Source organism: Loxodonta africana, chromosome 7, assembly GCF_030014295.1.
Source record: "Loxodonta africana isolate mLoxAfr1 chromosome 7, mLoxAfr1.hap2, whole genome shotgun sequence".
NCBI lineage: Eukaryota > Metazoa > Chordata > Mammalia > Proboscidea > Elephantidae > Loxodonta > Loxodonta africana.
The window spans coordinates 8863673-8879264 of record NC_087348.1 but is presented as its reverse complement, the minus strand read 5'-3'; the positions used below and the strand labels follow the sequence as shown (position 1 = coordinate 8879264).

The following is a 15592-nucleotide window of genomic DNA, read 5'->3' as shown; positions in this document are numbered from 1 at the left end:
CAGGCAAACTTCACTTCCGGCCTTCCCATGAGCCTTTGGGGTAGCCTCCAAGGCGAACGAGGGAAACAGTCGCTCTCGGTTTCCGGCAACAGAACAGCGGCAGCCGGGCGACCCGGAAGTGTTCCCATCTTGCGTCGTCGAGACTCGGCGGTGGCCGGGCTCGGGGTGGACGTGCCACCATGGGGTCGTCAAAGAAGCACCGGGGCGAAAAGGAGGCGGCTGGGACAACAGCGGCGACCAGCACCGGGGGCGCCACGGAGCAGCCGTCTCGGCATCGGGAACACAAGAAACATAAACACCGGAGCGGTGGCGGTGGCAGCAGCGGCGGCGAACGAAGGAAGCGGAGCCGGGAACGCGGGGGCGAGCGCGGGAGCGGACGGCGCGGGGCCGAGGCTGAGGCCCGCGGGAGCGCGCATGGGCGGGAGCGCAGCCAGGCCGAGCCCTCCGAGCGGCGCGTGAAGCGGGAGAAGCGTGACGACGGATACGAGGCCGGTGAGGGGCGGGGCCTCCGGAGGGGCGGGGCCAGGGTTCTGGGGTGGGGACGGGGTCCCGGTGCGTGCAGGCCCAGCAGGCACCCTCAGACTCTCATCACTAGCGCTTGATAAAGAGCCTTCCTGCAGTTGTTAGAATTAAACCCTGTTTCTCTTTATACATCTCCACGAGACAGAGATTATCTGTTTTTTTTAGGTTCCTGTCATATCACAGACCCTTAGTGTGTTGAGTGAATGAATGAATGAAGTGGGAACAACATGTGCAGAGGCAGGAGCAAAGCTGGTATTTGGCGGATTGTGTAGCGTTCATGGTAGAGACGGGAGGCTGTAAGATAGGCACTGAGTGGTTGGAATAAGAAGTGTCCGTAGACCAAGTTAAGAAATGTGAACTCCGTCCTGAGGGCAGTTAGAAGCCACGTATATGAGATGGGGAGTGAGATGATCGGATTCACGGTTTGTAATTATCATTGTCCTGGAAGCTGGGTAGGCAGGACTCGGGGCAGTGAGGTCAGGAGTGCTGTAGACACTTGGGGGCTGATGGAGGCCTGCACCCAGGCAGCAGCAGTGGTATAGAGACATGTGAACAGAATGAAGAGGTGTTTTGAAGGAGGAATCAGCAGACCTTAGCGCTAGGATGTGGGTGGTGAAGGAGTAGTGGGTGACTCCTTGGTTTTGATTTAAGCACCTCGGTGAGTGATGCTGCCGTTTGTTGAAATGGGACAGGTCATGGGAGAAGCAGGTTTGTGGAGGAAGATCATTAATTTTGTGTTAGAGACTGTTGAGTTTGATGTCCAGGGTCTTGCCCAGAGAGGGCAGCTTGGGAATCATTAGTGTTTAAACCAAAAAAACCCAAACCCATTGCTGTTGAGTTGATTCTGACTCATAGTGACCCTATAGGACAGAGCAGAACTGCCCCATAGGGCTTCCAAGGAATGGCTGGTGGATTCGAACTGCCAGCCTTTTGGTTAGCAAGCCTAGTTCAGCCACTGTGCCACCAGGGTTTCCCATGGGTATTTAGGCGGCAGGTAAAGCCCCCTGAGAGGGAGCATGGGGTGAGAAGCCAAAATAGGAAAGAGAACCTGAGAAATGCCAATATTTTAGAAGTGGGTGAAGGACGAGGGTCCAAAAAAAGAAGGTAGAGCAGCCAAAGAGGCAAGAGGAAAACCAGAAGAGTCTTGTGTCATGGGATCTCGGAACGAGAGTGTTTTTAGAAGGGAGCAATCAACAGTGTCGCACGTGTAGCACAAGAGAACAAGCAAAACCAGAGCTGAAAAGAATCCATTGGGTTTAGCAATCAGGAGGCTGGTGACCTTGGAGAAAGCCCAGAGGGGCTGGGATCCAGGGCCCAGGTGGAGAGGGGAATCTTTGGGGTAAAAGGGGAGAAGGCAGGTTGGTGGGGTGGGGATACAGGGAGATGAGCACGTGGTAGCAGCTGGTTGGGGAGCTCCATCTGATGGTGTCTAGCTTCTCTGTGGTATCTGAGGTTTGCTGTTCGTGAGGCTGGGGTGAAGGCCCAGGTCTTTGCTGTTTCCTGGGGTCTCTGCAGGGCCAGGTGCTGGTGAGGGACCCTCTTCTCTGCCCTCAGTTGGAGCCAGGGTGCTGGCTTCCTGGCCCTTTGCTCAGCTCCTGAGCCATGCTTCTTGTTTTTCCAGCTGCCAGCTCTAAAACCAGCTCAGGAGATGCCTCGTCACTCAGCATCGAGGAGACCAAGTAAGTCTAGGAATTTCTGCTTCTTCCTTCTGAGACAAGTGGCTTCTAGGGCAGCCACTTAGGGGGGCTTTCATGTATTGAAGTGTTTTGATGAAAGCTGGACTGGCCAGATGAATCATCTTGGCAAACCATTTGGTGACAGAAGAGAAAACTGAAACCCAAGAGGAAGGGTGGCATTCCACCGGTTGGGGCAGGCCAGGCCCAGTGGCCATGCTCCCTGCTCTTGAGGCCAGCGCCTTTTCCAGTGCCCAGGCTGCCTGAGGCAGATCCTGTGTTTGGGAGACAGAGGAAAAACCAAACGGTTGCCATCGAGTCAGTTTTAACTCATAGAGTAGAACTGCCCTATATGGTTGCCAAGGCTGTAATCTTTATGGAACCAGACTGCCACATTTTTCTTCCGCAGAGCGGCTGGTGGGTTCGAGCTGCTGACGTTTTGGTTAGCAGCCAGGCACTTAACCACCGTACCACCAGGGCTCCTTCGGGAGCCTTAGGACCACTCATTCCCATCCCGTTTCCATCTTCTGTCTGTCCAGAAATGCATCTGATGCGCCATTTCCTGGCAGTCCCTAACACTGTGTTTCTTGTTCTCAGTAAACTCCGGGCAAAGTTGGGGCTGAAGCCCTTAGAAGTCAATGCGGTCAAGAAGGGTGAGTGTGGGGCTGAGGATGGGGCGGGGGAGGCTATGTGAAGGGGTCTTTGAAGAGAGGAGGATTAAAGCTTAGACTCCTCGCTGTTTGGCGGGCATGTGGTGTGCATGTGCAGGGGGGCCCCACTGGTCATTATGAACCATGGGTCAGTGCATCATCACTCTGTGGTGAAGTGGTGTGACGTGGGCTGTGAGACGCACAGTTGGCACAGACTGCTCAGGGCCAAGCAGATGTGTGTTTGTTTAAAGCCTCTTTTGAGGAGATTTGGAAGGTGTGGAGGATCCCACCATGCTGTGGGAATGACATGGCAGTAGGGAGGAGAAGGATTCTTCCCGCCCTCCTGGCCCCTTCTGGCCCCCTGAGCTGGAAGGGGGCAAGGTGAGCGGTTCCTTCCTCTCCCCACCAGACCTGGGGGCAGACATGGCCTCACGTCTGGGCCCCCCTTCCAGAGGCGGGCACCAAGGAGGAGCCCCTGGCAGCTGATGTCATCAACCCCATGATCTTGCGACAGCGAGAGGAGCTGCGGGAGAAGTTGGCAGCTGCCAAGGAAAAGCGCCTGCTGAACCAGAAGCTGGGGTGAGGGGGCCCCTCCAGGGCGGTGATGGAGGGCCTGGGGAGGCAGCCAAGGAGAGCTGAAGCTGTGAAGCGGGGCCGGGGGACAGGAGCTGGGGTCCTCAGGGCCCCTGTTTTCCCTTTTCAGGAAGATCAAGACCCTGGGGGAGGACGATCCATGGCTGGACGACACTGCGGCCTGGATCGAGAGGAGCCGGCAGCTTCAGAAGGAGAAGGACTTGGCAGAGAAGAGGGTGAGGCTCCTGGGGAGCTCCAGGTGGTGGCCAAGTGCCTGTGGAGCCTGGCTGGGTGGTGGGGCGGGAGGCTGACCCTTGGTGGCGGGGTGGGAGGCTGACCCTTGGTGAAGTTGGCCTCAGCGTTAGGGGGTCTGTGTGTTCCTCTGGATTCCCTCGCCCATGAAGCCGCACTTCTCGTGCTCTCCTTTTGACAGAATCTGGTTGTGTACCTGGTAAGTCACACCCCTCTGTTCCACAGGCCAAGCTGCTGGAGGAGATGGACCAGGAGTTTGGTGTCAGCACTCTGGTAGAGGAGGAGTTCGGGCAGAGGCGGCAGGTGAGGCTGTAGCACAGCAGGGGCCCTGCCGTCCTGGTGCTGGGATCCCAGGTCTGGGTCGGCCAGGGCTCCTGACTCAGCTGGCCCTTCCTCCACCCATCTAGGACCTGTACAGTGCCCGGGACCTGCAGGGCCTCACCGTGGAGCACGCCATTGACTCCTTCCGTGAGGGGGAGACTGTGATCCTCACCCTCAAGGACAAAGGTGAGTCGAGCGGGGTGCTCTGGTTGGGGGCACAGGTATGGCTGGGTCGAGGGCAAGTGTGAGTGGCCTCTGCCCTGCCCGCAGGCGTGCTGCAGGAGGAGGAGGACGTGCTGGTGAACGTGAACATGGTGGACAAGGAGCGGGCTGAGAAGAACGTGGAGTTGCGGAAGAAGAAGCCTGACTACCTGCCCTACGTGGAGGACGAGAGTGTGGAGGACTTGGCACAGGCACGGCCAGGAAGCGTGGGCACCAGGGCAGAGCGTGTCAGGGTGTAGGGGGTGAGGAGCAGATAGTGGCTCAGCGGCTCTCAGCAGCCAGGCTGGGTCCCAACCCAAACTGCTTGCTTTACAGCAAAAACCCCGGTCTATCCTATCCAAGTACGACGAGGAGCTTGAGGGAGAGCGGCCGCAGTCCTTCCGCCTGGACCAGGGCGGCGCAGCCGACGGCACCCGGGAACGAGAGCTAGAAGAGATCCGGGCTCGGCTGCGGCTGCAGGCTCAGTCCCTGAGCACGGCAGGGCCTCGGCTCGCCTCCGAGTACCTCACACCCGAGGAGATGGTGAGCCTGGGGCTCCCACCTGTGCTGAGGAGTAGGCAGGGATGCCTCCCCCACCCCTCAGGGGTCACGTCCAGCCAGGATGCGCTAAGGAGGGCGGCTGAGTATGGGAACAGTGCCTGGCACCCGTGAATGAGCAGTAAATGGCAGCTCTGGGGAGGTGGTGGGCATGGAGCAGGAACTGCTGAGCCAGTGGGCCTCTATTTGTGTTTGGGCTCTGCCACGTAGGTAGCTTGGTGCCTCGGGTGAGGCATTTAACTGTGAGCCTCACTTGCTATCTGAAATGGGAATGACAGGAGCCATGTCTCCAGAGTTGTCGTGAGGATCAGGTTAAAGTGATCATTTTACACCCTTACGTAGAGTTTGTATCTGGAGTGACTGTGAAGTTACAAGTAGATGGCTCTGTAGTTTATAGCAGACAGCTTGGCGAAGTGGCTAAGAGTAGGGACTCTGGGACCAAGGTTCATTATATTTATCTCTCTTGCTTAGGAGCTGGGTGACCTTGAGCAAGGCACTAACCTCCCTGTGCCTCAGTTTCTGCATCTCACAACTGGGGATAATAGTACCCACCTCACATGTCCTTCGTGTACACAAAGCCCTTCAGCATGATGGCCCGCACAGAGCAGTGCTGAGCAAGTGTTCACTCTCGGGAGCTTGCGGCTGGCCCGCCATTCCTTTTCACCCTCCTCATGTTCCACTTTTCCACCAGGTGACCTTTAAAAAAACCAAGCGGAGGGTGAAGAAAATCCGCAAGAAGGAGAAGGAGGTGGTGATGCGGGCTGACGACTTGCTGCCTCTTGGGGACCAGACTCAAGATGGGGACTTTGGTTCCAGGTAGGCTTGGTCACAGATGGGCTGTGAGGGCCGGGCCAGCCCAGGGGCCCATGCTCACTGGGGAGGCCTCTTCCCCCCAGACTGCGGGGCCGGGGTCGGCGCCGGGTGCCCGAGGCTGACGAGGAGGCCCTGGAGGAGGAGGAGAAGGAGAAGGAGGCTGTGCCGCAGCCCCTGCAGTCAGATGACACCCGTGTGGAGAACATGGACATCAGTGACGAAGGTGAGGGGGGCACAGAGGGCAGGCACGAGAGCCGGGGCTCCCAGGAGGTGGCCTGAGTGGCATTGCCTGTGTTTCTGCAGAGGAGGGCGGAGCCCCTCGAGCTGGCTCCCCAGAGGTGCTGGAGGAGGACGAGGCGGAGCTGGAGCTGCAGAAGCAGCTGGAGAAGGGGCGCCGGCTGCGGCAGCTCCAGCAGTTGCGCGACAGTGGCGAGAAGGTGAGTGAGAGCATGAGCTGGGCACAGGCTCTGGTCTGGGCGGGGTGGGGCCTGTGGTCACAGTTGTCTGTGGTGGCCTGTCCTCATGAGTGTGTCTCCATGTGTCATTGTAGGTGGTTCTCACGTTCCGTCGGAGTTCTGTTCTTGTTTAATACCGCATTATCAGCAGATTTCTGGACTCCTACAGTGTTTGCATTGTTGGGTGTTTTTGTGGTTGGATCCTTCCCTTTCTCTTCTTTCTCCAAGTGCACCGTTCGCGCGGCATTCCAGGGCTGGGAGTCACTGGCATGTGGGACAGAGAAGAGCCCTGCCCTGTGCTCAGGGAGCTGACTTTCTCGGTCAGGGGAGGGAAGAGTTGAGTGAACTCGTGAGCGAGTGAGCAGAGTGATCTCTGATTGATGAGAGCTGGGCAGATGGTACAAGATAAGAGAGTAATATGGGGGCTGGTACCCCAGATTGGGTATTCAGGGAAAACATTTCAAGGGTGGCTCTGAGCTGAGACTTGAGTAACACAAAGGAGCCAGCCTTGCAGAGATTTGAGGGTGGAGGTAGGGTGGGGTGGGGAGTGGAGAGGAGAGTGGGCGTTCAGTCAGGGAGACCACAGATGTTCTCAGGGGAATGACCCTAGAAGTGCTTCTGAGGCCCAGGAAGGCTGGAGCAGTGAGTGGGAGGATGGGGCTGTGAGCTGAGGTGGAGCCATTAGCAGGACCATCACAGGGCACTTATGTGTGCCAGGCACGCCCAGACACTTAGTGTGCATCGATTCATTTAGTCTTCATGGCCAACACCCTACGAGGAAGATCCCGTTATCTCCATTTTACAGATAAGGAAACTGAGGCACAGAGGCATTAGGCAAGCTGTCCATGGTTACATGGCTAGTAAGTGGCAGAGCTGGGATGGAACAGCTTGACTGAGTCCACGCTGTATACGCCCCAGGTGCACTCCCACCTAGGGGGAGCAGGGCTGGAGAAGAGATGAGTCTGAGCAGTGAGCCCTGGGGTACCACCCACAGAGGGTAGGGTGGGGAGGCATTAGAGTCAGGGCTTCTGCGAAGGAGACAAGCAGCAGGCCTGGGGGAGGAGGAAACACAGGAGCTGGGCCCCATAGCCGCCAGGAAAGGGTTTCTAGGAGAGAGTCTCTCAAGTCCTTTGTTCATTTTTAAGCTGGGTTTTATGTTTATGCTTTTGTGGTAAAAAAAGATTAAGGCATAGAAAGCATAAACCGCGAAGGAAATAACAAAGTTGACTACCTAGAGATTAAGAACTTAAGTTAAAAAAAAAAAAAAAAGATAATCACAAAGAATACGAAAAGACAAACCAAAGGGAGATTTTAAAAAACCAAACCTGTTGCCATTGAGTCAGTTCCGACTGATAGCGACCCTATAGGACAGAAGAGAACTGCCCCATAGGGTTTCCGAGGAGCACCTGGTGGATTTGAACTGCTGACCTTTTGGTGAGCAGCCGTAGCTCTTAACCACTACATCGCCAGGCTTTCAGAGAGAGGATACTTACCCACCTGTATAGCTAACAGCGGGTTGGTATTAAGAACACGGAAAGAACCTGTCCAAACCAATGAGAATAAACAGTCTAACGGAAGGGTAAGCCGAAGACCCGAGTAGGCAGCTCCCAGAAGATGAACGGCCAGTAAAATGTGTGCTGCTGTTCAGCCTCACTGGGATCGAGGCAAGGGGAGTTCAAACCACAGCGAGGGGTTGTGCCACACCCGCACCGTGGCAAGACGTGAAAGTCTGGCAGTGTGAAGTTGTGAGTGAGGTTGTAGACCAACTGGAATTCTTACGCACACTCTTCGGAGGAGTACCCGGAAGTCTGAACCAGTAGTGAGGACACTGGCTTACCTAGTAAAGTTGAAGGGTAGTGGGTCCTTTAACTCGGTAGTGCCCACTGTGAGTGCGTACCCCGGGGAAACATCTGCATACGTGCACTGAGAAACAAGCATCAGACTGTTTGTTATTGTTGTTAGCTGCCATCAAGTCAGCTCCTGACTCATGGTGACCCTGTGCACAACAGGATCAGACTGCTGTGATTGTAAGGTTTCCACTGGCTGATTTTCAGAAGTAGATCACCAGGCCTTTCTTCCTAGTCTGTCTTAGTCTGGAAGCTCTGCTGGAACCTGTTCGTCATCACAGCAACACGTAGGCTTCCACTGACAGACAGGTGGGGACTGCACGTGAGGTGCATTGGCTGGGATCAAACCTGGGTCTCCTGCGTGGAAGGCAAGAACTCTACCACCGAGCCGCACTGCCTTTAGATTGCTTACAGCAGCGTTCTTTGTGATGACAGAGCGAGGCCATTCTTAGTAAAGAAAGCAGCTAGATGGAGGTACAGTCGTGTCATGAAACATGACTCAGCAGTGAAAACAAATGAACTGCAGCCACTGACATCAAGAGTAATCTCAAAAATATGTTTTCTTTAAAAAACAAATCAGGGCAGAGTCATACAATATGATTCAGATGGTATAATGTTTAAAAAATGCACAGCACAACCGTCCATTGTCCACGGTTAGGTCTTTTTGTGGTGAAATGATGAAGAGGCCAGGGAGTCGTGACCACAGATATGGGGGACACAGCACGTGGGCCTGAGCACGTATTTGTGGTGCCGTTGCTCAGCGGGATGATGGGTGCATGGATGTGTCTTGGTTATTTTTTCAAACAATGCACGTGTTAGAACCGTTTTGTGTTTGTGATGCAGTTCATTAAAAACCAAGTGTCAGTAATATGACTAAATGGAAGGCGAGGCAGTGGAAAGTGGACATGGCCTCCAGGCTTGCTGGAAAGGGGGCGGCGGGGGCGGGGGGGGATGCAGGTTAAGGGAGGTTTTTTTGTTTTTTTTTTTAATGCACTTTATTTTTTAGAGTAGTTTTGGGTTTACAGAAAAATTGCCCAGGCATGCAGAGAATTCCATAAGCTTCCTCTCCCTCTTGCATATAGTTTCTCCTCTTATCCACATCTTGCGTTAGTGTGGTGTGTTTGTTACAACCGCTGAACCAATATCAATGTGTTGTTATTAGCTAAAGTCTATCGGTTACGTGAGGGTTCACTCTGCATGTTGTACAGTTCTGTGGGTTTCAACAAATGCATAATATCACGTACCCACCCTGATGGTGTCACGCAGAGTAGTTTCATTGCACTTACAACACCCTGTGCTTCACCTGGTCATCCGTGTCTTTAGTTGTCTGTCTCCCCAGTTAGAAGCTCTGGAGGGTGGAACTGATTGTGAGAGCACCACGTTCCCAGTTGCAAGCACTGTACCTGGCACGAATAGGTGCTCGGTAAATACCAGTGGAATGCGTGGATAGAGACTGTCTTCAGTGTGTTTTGAATAGAGGATGACGAGTGGAGGGGCATTGCTGATGGTACTACAGAGAGTAAAGCTGGATAGTGGCAGCTAACAGCTATTGAGTGCTTGCTATGTGTCAGGCACTGTGCTAAGGTCTTGAAATAGGTCACCAGGGAGGGTTTTTTCTTTTTTCAATTGTTGAGAATACACAGCAAAACATACACCAATTCAGTCGTTTCTAGTGTGCAGTTCAGCGACACTGATTATATTCTTCGAGTTGTACAATCATTCTCACTTTCTTTCTGAGTTGTTCCCTCCCTCATTAACATAAACTCACTGCCACCAATGTTCCTATCTAATCTTTCAAATTACTGTTGTCACTTTGATCCTATATAGATAGTTCTTGAAAGAGCATAATGCTCAAGGCAGGTATATTTTACTAGTTAAGCTAAATATTGTTTTTTTGTTTGTTTTTGAGGAGATTTTTTTCCTAAAATTTATTTAGTTTTTTGTTGTTGAGATAATACACAGCAAAACGTGCACCAGTTCAACAGTTTCTACCTGTACAATTCAGTCACGTTGATTACATTCTGCAAGTTGTGCAGCCATTCTCATCCTCCTTCCTGAGTTCTTCCTCCGCCATTAACATCAACTCACCGTCCGTAAGGTTCTTATCTAAGCTTTCAAGTTGCTGTTGTCAGTTTGATCCCGTGTAGATAGTCCTTAAAAGAGCATAATGGCCTTTTACTAGTGTGATGATTTAGCTCTTACCAGTTAAGCTAAACCACTGTTCGGTTTTAAGATGACTTCAGGGGATATTTTTGGTTTAAGGTTTAAAAATGATCTCAGGGCAATAGTTTCAGGGGTTCATCCACCCTTCATGGATCCAGAAAGTGTAGAGTCCAAAAGAACTTGAAATGTTGTTCTGCATTTTCCCCCCTTTGGTCAGGATTCTTCTATAAATCCTTGATGAAAATGTTCAGCAATGATAGCTGGGTACCAACCAGTTCTGGTCTCCTGGCAAAGGAGGCAGCTGACCAGGGAGGGTTTTTAAAGAGGGGGGATACTGGGTCATACTTGCACGCTGACAGGAACCATGCAGCAGGGAGCAGAGTAGTGGGGCAGTTGAGAGAAGGACATGTCAGGAGCAGAATTCTCAAGTTTTGTAGGGGGCTGAGGAGCTCTGCCAGATGGAGCGTGGCCTTAGGTGGGAGCAGGGCCAGCATCTGCTGCTACAGGAAGGAGTTAGAGGGTGTGGTGTGAGTGAGTCTGTGTGTGGGGGTGGGTTTAGAAGCTCACAGTGTGGTCAAGTTTTTTGGGGATTATTAATGCAGGAAGCTCATGGTGTGGGCACATCTGTGGGGGAGTTAGTGCTGGAAGCTCATAGTGTGGGCACGTCTGTGGGGGGAGTTAGTGCTGGAAGCTCGTGGTGTGGGCACATCTGTGGGGGGAGTTAGTGCAGGAAGCTCGTGGTGTGGGCATGTCTGGGGGGGAGTTAGTGCTGGAAGCTCATAGTGGGGGCATGTCTGTGGGGGGAGTTAGTGCTGGAAGCTCATAGTGTGGGCACGTCTGTGGGGGGAGTTAGTGCTGGAAGCTCATAGTGTGGGCACGTCTGTGGGGGGAGTTAGTGCAGGAAGCTCGTGGTGTGGGAACGTCAGTGGGGGGAGTTAGTGCTGGAAGCTCATAGTGTGGGAATGTCCGTGGGGGGAGTTAGTGCAGGAAGCTCATAGTGTGGGAATGTCTGTGGGGGGAGTTAGTGCTGGAAGCTCATAGTGTGGGCACGTCTGGGGGGGGAGTGTGGGGGGAGTTAGTGCTGGAAGCTCATAGTGTGGGCACGTCTGTGGGGGGAGTTAGTGCTGGAAGCTCAATAGTGTGGGCCTGTCTGTACGTAGGAAGCTCCTTTCTCAAGGCTTCAGCTTTTCTCAGTGAAATAAAAGTTTCGGGGAGATGGGCTGTGGAGGGTCAGAGGTGACTGCCCTGTGGCCTCAGGAATGGGGTTCTGGAAGAAGTGATGTTTAAATGAGTCCTGACACTGGGGTTTGTCGGGTGATGGAGGAGCCACAAGAGTGGCCTGGTGCATCGAGGTCCTGCAGGAAGGCGTGGGGCTGAGGGCAGCGGGTAGTGAGGGGGTCAGCAGGGCCTGGTCACAGACGGCCATGTAGGATTTTGGATACTTAGGCAGTGGGGAGCCACTGACAGATTTGGAGCAGAGGAGTGTCTTGGTGAGAACAGACTGGAGCGGTAGAGAGGAGACTGCTGTAGACAGTGCGTCTGGCTTGTCTAACTGCCACCAGGAAGGACCCATGGATTCCTGAGCCTCAGTGGCATCACTCCAGAGACTTCTGGGCTTGCCCACAGCTGCTCCTTCCCCCAGGTGGTGGAGATCGTGAAGAAGCTGGAGTCTCGACAGCGGGGCTGGGAGGAGGATGAGGATCCCGAGCGGAAGGGGGCCATCGTGTTCAATGCCACGTCAGAGTTCTGCCGAACGCTGGGGGAGATCCCCACCTATGGGCTGGCTGGCAACCGAGAGGAGCAGGAGGAGCTCATGGTGAGTCCTCGGCAGTGAGCCTCAGCTACCCTGCCCCCCTCACCTCTCAGGTGGGGTCGCGCTGTGGGCCGGACTGACCCATCTTCTGTCCCCAGGACTTTGAGCAGGACGAGGAGCGCTCAGCCAATGGTGGCTCCGAGTCCGATGGCGAGGAGAACCTCGGCTGGAGCACCGTCAACCTGGATGAGGAGAAGCAGCAGCAGGATGTGAGGAGGAGGAGCAGGGCAGGGGTGGTAGAGAAGCAGAGGCTTCCAGCCACATGGGGTTCCAGCCCCAGCTTGCCCCTTCCTAGCTCTGGGGCCTTGGGCAAGTTACTAAGTGTCTCAGAGCCTCAGTTTCCTCACCTGTAAAATGGGTCTGTATACCTCAGAGGGTCATTGTGAGAATTAAATGAGGCCTGTAGCCCAGGGTGGCTGTGTGAACAGGGCCTGTCCTTCGTAGTGGGGTGAGGGGGTGACTGAGAAGAGCCGTGTGGGCCACTCACCACCTCCCTCCCCTCTGCATCCCCCAGTTTTCCACCTCCTCCACCACCATCCTGGATGAGGAGCCCATCGTGAACAGAGGGCTGGCGGCCGCCCTGCTCTTGTGTCAGAACAAAGGTGAGGGCTTGAGGCAGCTGTGCTTCCTGCCCTGGTGGGGTCTGGGGTGCCATGTGAGGAAAGGCTGGGTGAGCGCTGACAGACATGGGTACGGCCGTCTGCTCCCTGTGTCACTTCCTTCTCTCCATCCTGATGCCACGAGCCCACTCCCTGAGACCCCACAGGCCACTCCTCCCCGTGCACCCTGGCATGCGGTAGCTGTGTTTCCTGCTCAGCCTCACCCAGGTTTGAAGGCTTTGCTTACACATCACCCCTGCAAAGTACCTTCATCCTTCGGGGCACAGGAGCCAGGTACAGTTGAAAGAGTCCAGGCTTTGGCACAGAGAGACCCTAGTCCTAGCCTCCCAGCTCTGCTGTTTAGCCATGGCCTAAGTGGACAGAGCTCTCTGAGTCTGAGTTTTTTTGTAAAGTGGGCCTGATGCACAGTATGGTAGGCGGGGTCCCCAGCACCCACTGTGTGGCTGGTCCTGGGGAGGGTCAGGGGTGCCAGGCCTGCTCTGTCTCCTCCAGCCTGCCCTGGAGCTGTGCCTGTCTAAGGGAGTGGGCATCCTGGACTCTGACAACCTCCTGTCCCCAGGGCTGCTGGAGACCACGGTGCAGAAGGTGGCCCGGGTGAAGGCGCCCAACAAGTCTCTGCCCTCAGCGGTGTACTGCATTGAGGACAAGATGTAAGTGTCCTGGGGCTTGCCTGGGTCCATGGCACTGCTGCCAGTGAGGGCTGCTGGCACTCATGCGGACTGGGCGGTGGCTGGCACTGAGCGCATGTCTTGGGCAGGGCCATTGATGACAAGTATAGCCGGAGAGAGGAGTACCGCGGCTTCACCCAGGACTTCAAGGAGAAGGATGGATATAAGCCCGATGTCAAGATTGAGTACGTGGACGAGACGGGCCGGAAGCTCACACCCAAGGAGGTGAGCAGGGCCCGTTCCAGACAGGGCCTGGCCAAGGGCCCCCACACAGTCTACCCCCTCAGTCCCTCTGGGCACATCAAGCCCCTTAAGGGCTTTCCCCACTGAGGGCCACCATTCTAGCAGGTAGGGTCCAGGCTCTTCTCTGGACTTCTGTGCCCCGTGGACCCCAGCTCTAGGCTGCAGCCCTTCCAGGCTGGGCCTGACCTTCTATACTGCCGCCTCCCTGTCTCCGCCCCCCCGCACCCTGTGCTCTCCCCAAACACTGCCAGCCCTTCACACCCCCGGCCGGTTTGCCTCCCTGCAGCCCTAGCACAGTGTCATGGCCATGCTCCAGAGCTGAGTGCCCCCACCGCAGCACACCCATCTCCTGATGAGTCTCCCCGACTCTGCTTGGGACCCCCAGAGGGTGCTAGGCTCAGCATCCTTTCCCACCCCCTTCCAGCACAGGGTTGGGTAAATACACAATTTCCCTCCCTGTTCTTAAGCTCCTCTTGGGTGCCAGTGGCCCTGGGCTCACCTGGGGTTCTTGCAGTACCTGGCTCAGTGTGTCTCAGGCGCTCGTGCCCTGTGTCCCCAGGCATTCCGGCAGTTGTCCCACCGCTTCCATGGAAAGGGCTCCGGCAAGATGAAGACGGAGCGGCGCATGAAGAAGCTGGATGAGGAGGCGGTGGGTGGCCTGATGGGGAGTGGGGGGTGGCATGCTGGGCTGTTGCTGCCCCCGCGGACTGCCCGTGCTGACTGCCCACACTGACTGCCTGTGGTGACTGCACTCACTCACTGCCCTCAGTGACTGCCCTCCCTGACTGTCCATGCTGACTGCCCCCCTCCCTGACTGTCCACGCTGACTGCCCTCCCCGACTGCCCGTGCTGACTGCCCACGCTGACTGCCCCCCTCCCTGACTGTCCACGCTGACTGCCCTCCCCGACTGCCCGTGCTGACTGCCCACGCTGACTGCCCCCCTCCCTGACTGTCCACGCTGACTGCCCTCCCTGACTGCCCACGCTGACTGTCCATGCTGACTGCCCCCCTCCCTGACTGTCCATGCTGACTGCCCTCCCCGACTGCCCGTGCTGACTGCCCTCGCTGACTGCACTCACTGCCCTCCCTGACTGCCCGTGCTGACTGCCCACGCTGACTGTCCACGCTGACTGCCCCCCTCCCTGACTGCCCACGCTGACTGCCCTCCCCGACTGCCCGTGCTGACTGCCCTCGCTGACTGCACTCACTGCCCTCCCTGACTGCCCGTGCTGACTGCCCACGCTGACTGTCCACGCTGACTGCCCCCCTCCCTGACTGCCCACGCTGACTGCCCTCCCCGACTGCCTGTGCTGACTGCCCACGCTGACTGCACTCACTGCCCTCCCTGGCTGCCCTCCCTGACTGCCCATGCTGACTGCCCTCCCTGACTGCCCATGCTGACTGCCCTCCCTGACTGCCCATGCTGACTGCCCTCCCTGGCTGCCCTCCCTGACTGCCCATGCTGACTGCCCTCCCCGACTGCCCGTGCTGACTGCCCATGCTGACCGCCCGTGCTGACTGCATTCACTCACCGCCCTTGCTGACTGCCCTCCCTGACTGCCCACGCTGACTGCATGCACTCACTGCCCTTGCTGACTGTCTGCGCTGATTCCTTTCACTCACCGCCCTCGCTGACTCCCCACGCTGAGTCCCCACGCTGACTGCCCTCGCTGACTGCCCGTGCTGACTGCACTCACTCACTGCCCTCGCTGACTGCCCTGCCCCCACAGCTCCTGAAGAAGATGAGTTCCAGCGACACGCCCCTGGGCACCGTGGCTCTGCTCCAGGAGAAGCAGAAGGCCCAGAAAACGCCATACATCGTGCTCAGCGGCAGCGGCAAGAGCATGAATGCGTGAGTAGGGGGAGACCTGGTGGACTGGGTGGCCGCACTCGGGGTGCCCACTCACAGCCTTACCCCTCTTTTCTCTCTGCAGGAACACCATCACCAAGTGAAGCTGGCCTCCCTCCCCTCCCCAACTTTAATATTAAATAAAGTACCTGCCTTATTTTTCCCCCCTGGTCATGGTGCAGATCCCAGGGGTGGGCTGAGAGGAGGGGCAGCCAGTGTAACTCGGTGCCCCCGGCCGCTGGGTCAGGCCACTCTGCGCCATCAGCTGTGTGATTTCAGGCAGTCATCAGCCCGCTCTGAGCCGCAGTTTCACCTTTGGGAAATCTCTCCAGTCTCTTCCTGTAGAATGTTTTGTGAAGAGTAAATGGGC

At 55.9% G+C, this 15592-nt stretch overlaps 1 protein-coding gene across 3 annotated transcripts; it reads left to right on the top strand.

Annotated features, from left to right (window-relative positions):
• The first annotated feature begins 64 nt into the window (after nucleotides 1–64).
• On the top strand, nucleotides 65–15385 carry SART1 (spliceosome associated factor 1, recruiter of U4/U6.U5 tri-snRNP). 3 transcript variants are annotated; one of them, XM_003419580.4, is made up of 20 exons: nucleotides 65–492; nucleotides 2144–2201; nucleotides 2793–2848; nucleotides 3298–3424; nucleotides 3549–3654; nucleotides 3896–3973; nucleotides 4078–4177; nucleotides 4262–4404; nucleotides 4529–4735; nucleotides 5442–5566; nucleotides 5647–5786; nucleotides 5867–6000; nucleotides 11671–11844; nucleotides 11940–12050; nucleotides 12356–12443; nucleotides 13021–13111; nucleotides 13219–13354; nucleotides 13932–14021; nucleotides 15104–15225; nucleotides 15308–15385. In XM_003419580.4, the coding sequence occupies exons 1-20, from the start codon at nucleotides 180–182 to the stop codon at nucleotides 15324–15326; spliced, it is 2418 nt and encodes an 805-aa protein (XP_003419628.1). In that variant the 5' UTR covers nucleotides 65–179; the 3' UTR covers nucleotides 15327–15385. The 3 variants fall into 3 exon arrangements, with proteins under 3 accessions (XP_003419628.1, XP_023415343.1, XP_023415342.1); XM_023559574.2 differs by having other exon boundaries at nucleotides 435–492; nucleotides 3255–3424; XM_023559575.2 differs by lacking the exons at nucleotides 13219–13354; nucleotides 13932–14021; nucleotides 15104–15225; nucleotides 15308–15385 and having other exon boundaries at nucleotides 12954–13056.
• The last annotated feature ends 207 nt before the right edge of the window (nucleotides 15386–15592 follow it).

Bases quoted from the DNA above. Each gene is read 5' to 3' on its own strand.
- SART1 (XM_003419580.4), top strand. From the start codon at position 180: ATGGGGTCGTCAAAGAAGCACCGGGGCGAAAAGGAGGCGGCTGGGACA. The intron at 3,425-3,548 runs GTGAGGGGGCCC...TTCCCTTTTCAG, and splicing joins CTGCTGAACCAGAAGCTGGG to GAAGATCAAGACCCTGGGGG. The intron at 13,355-13,931 runs GTGAGCAGGGCC...CTGTGTCCCCAG, and splicing joins GGAAGCTCACACCCAAGGAG to GCATTCCGGCAGTTGTCCCA.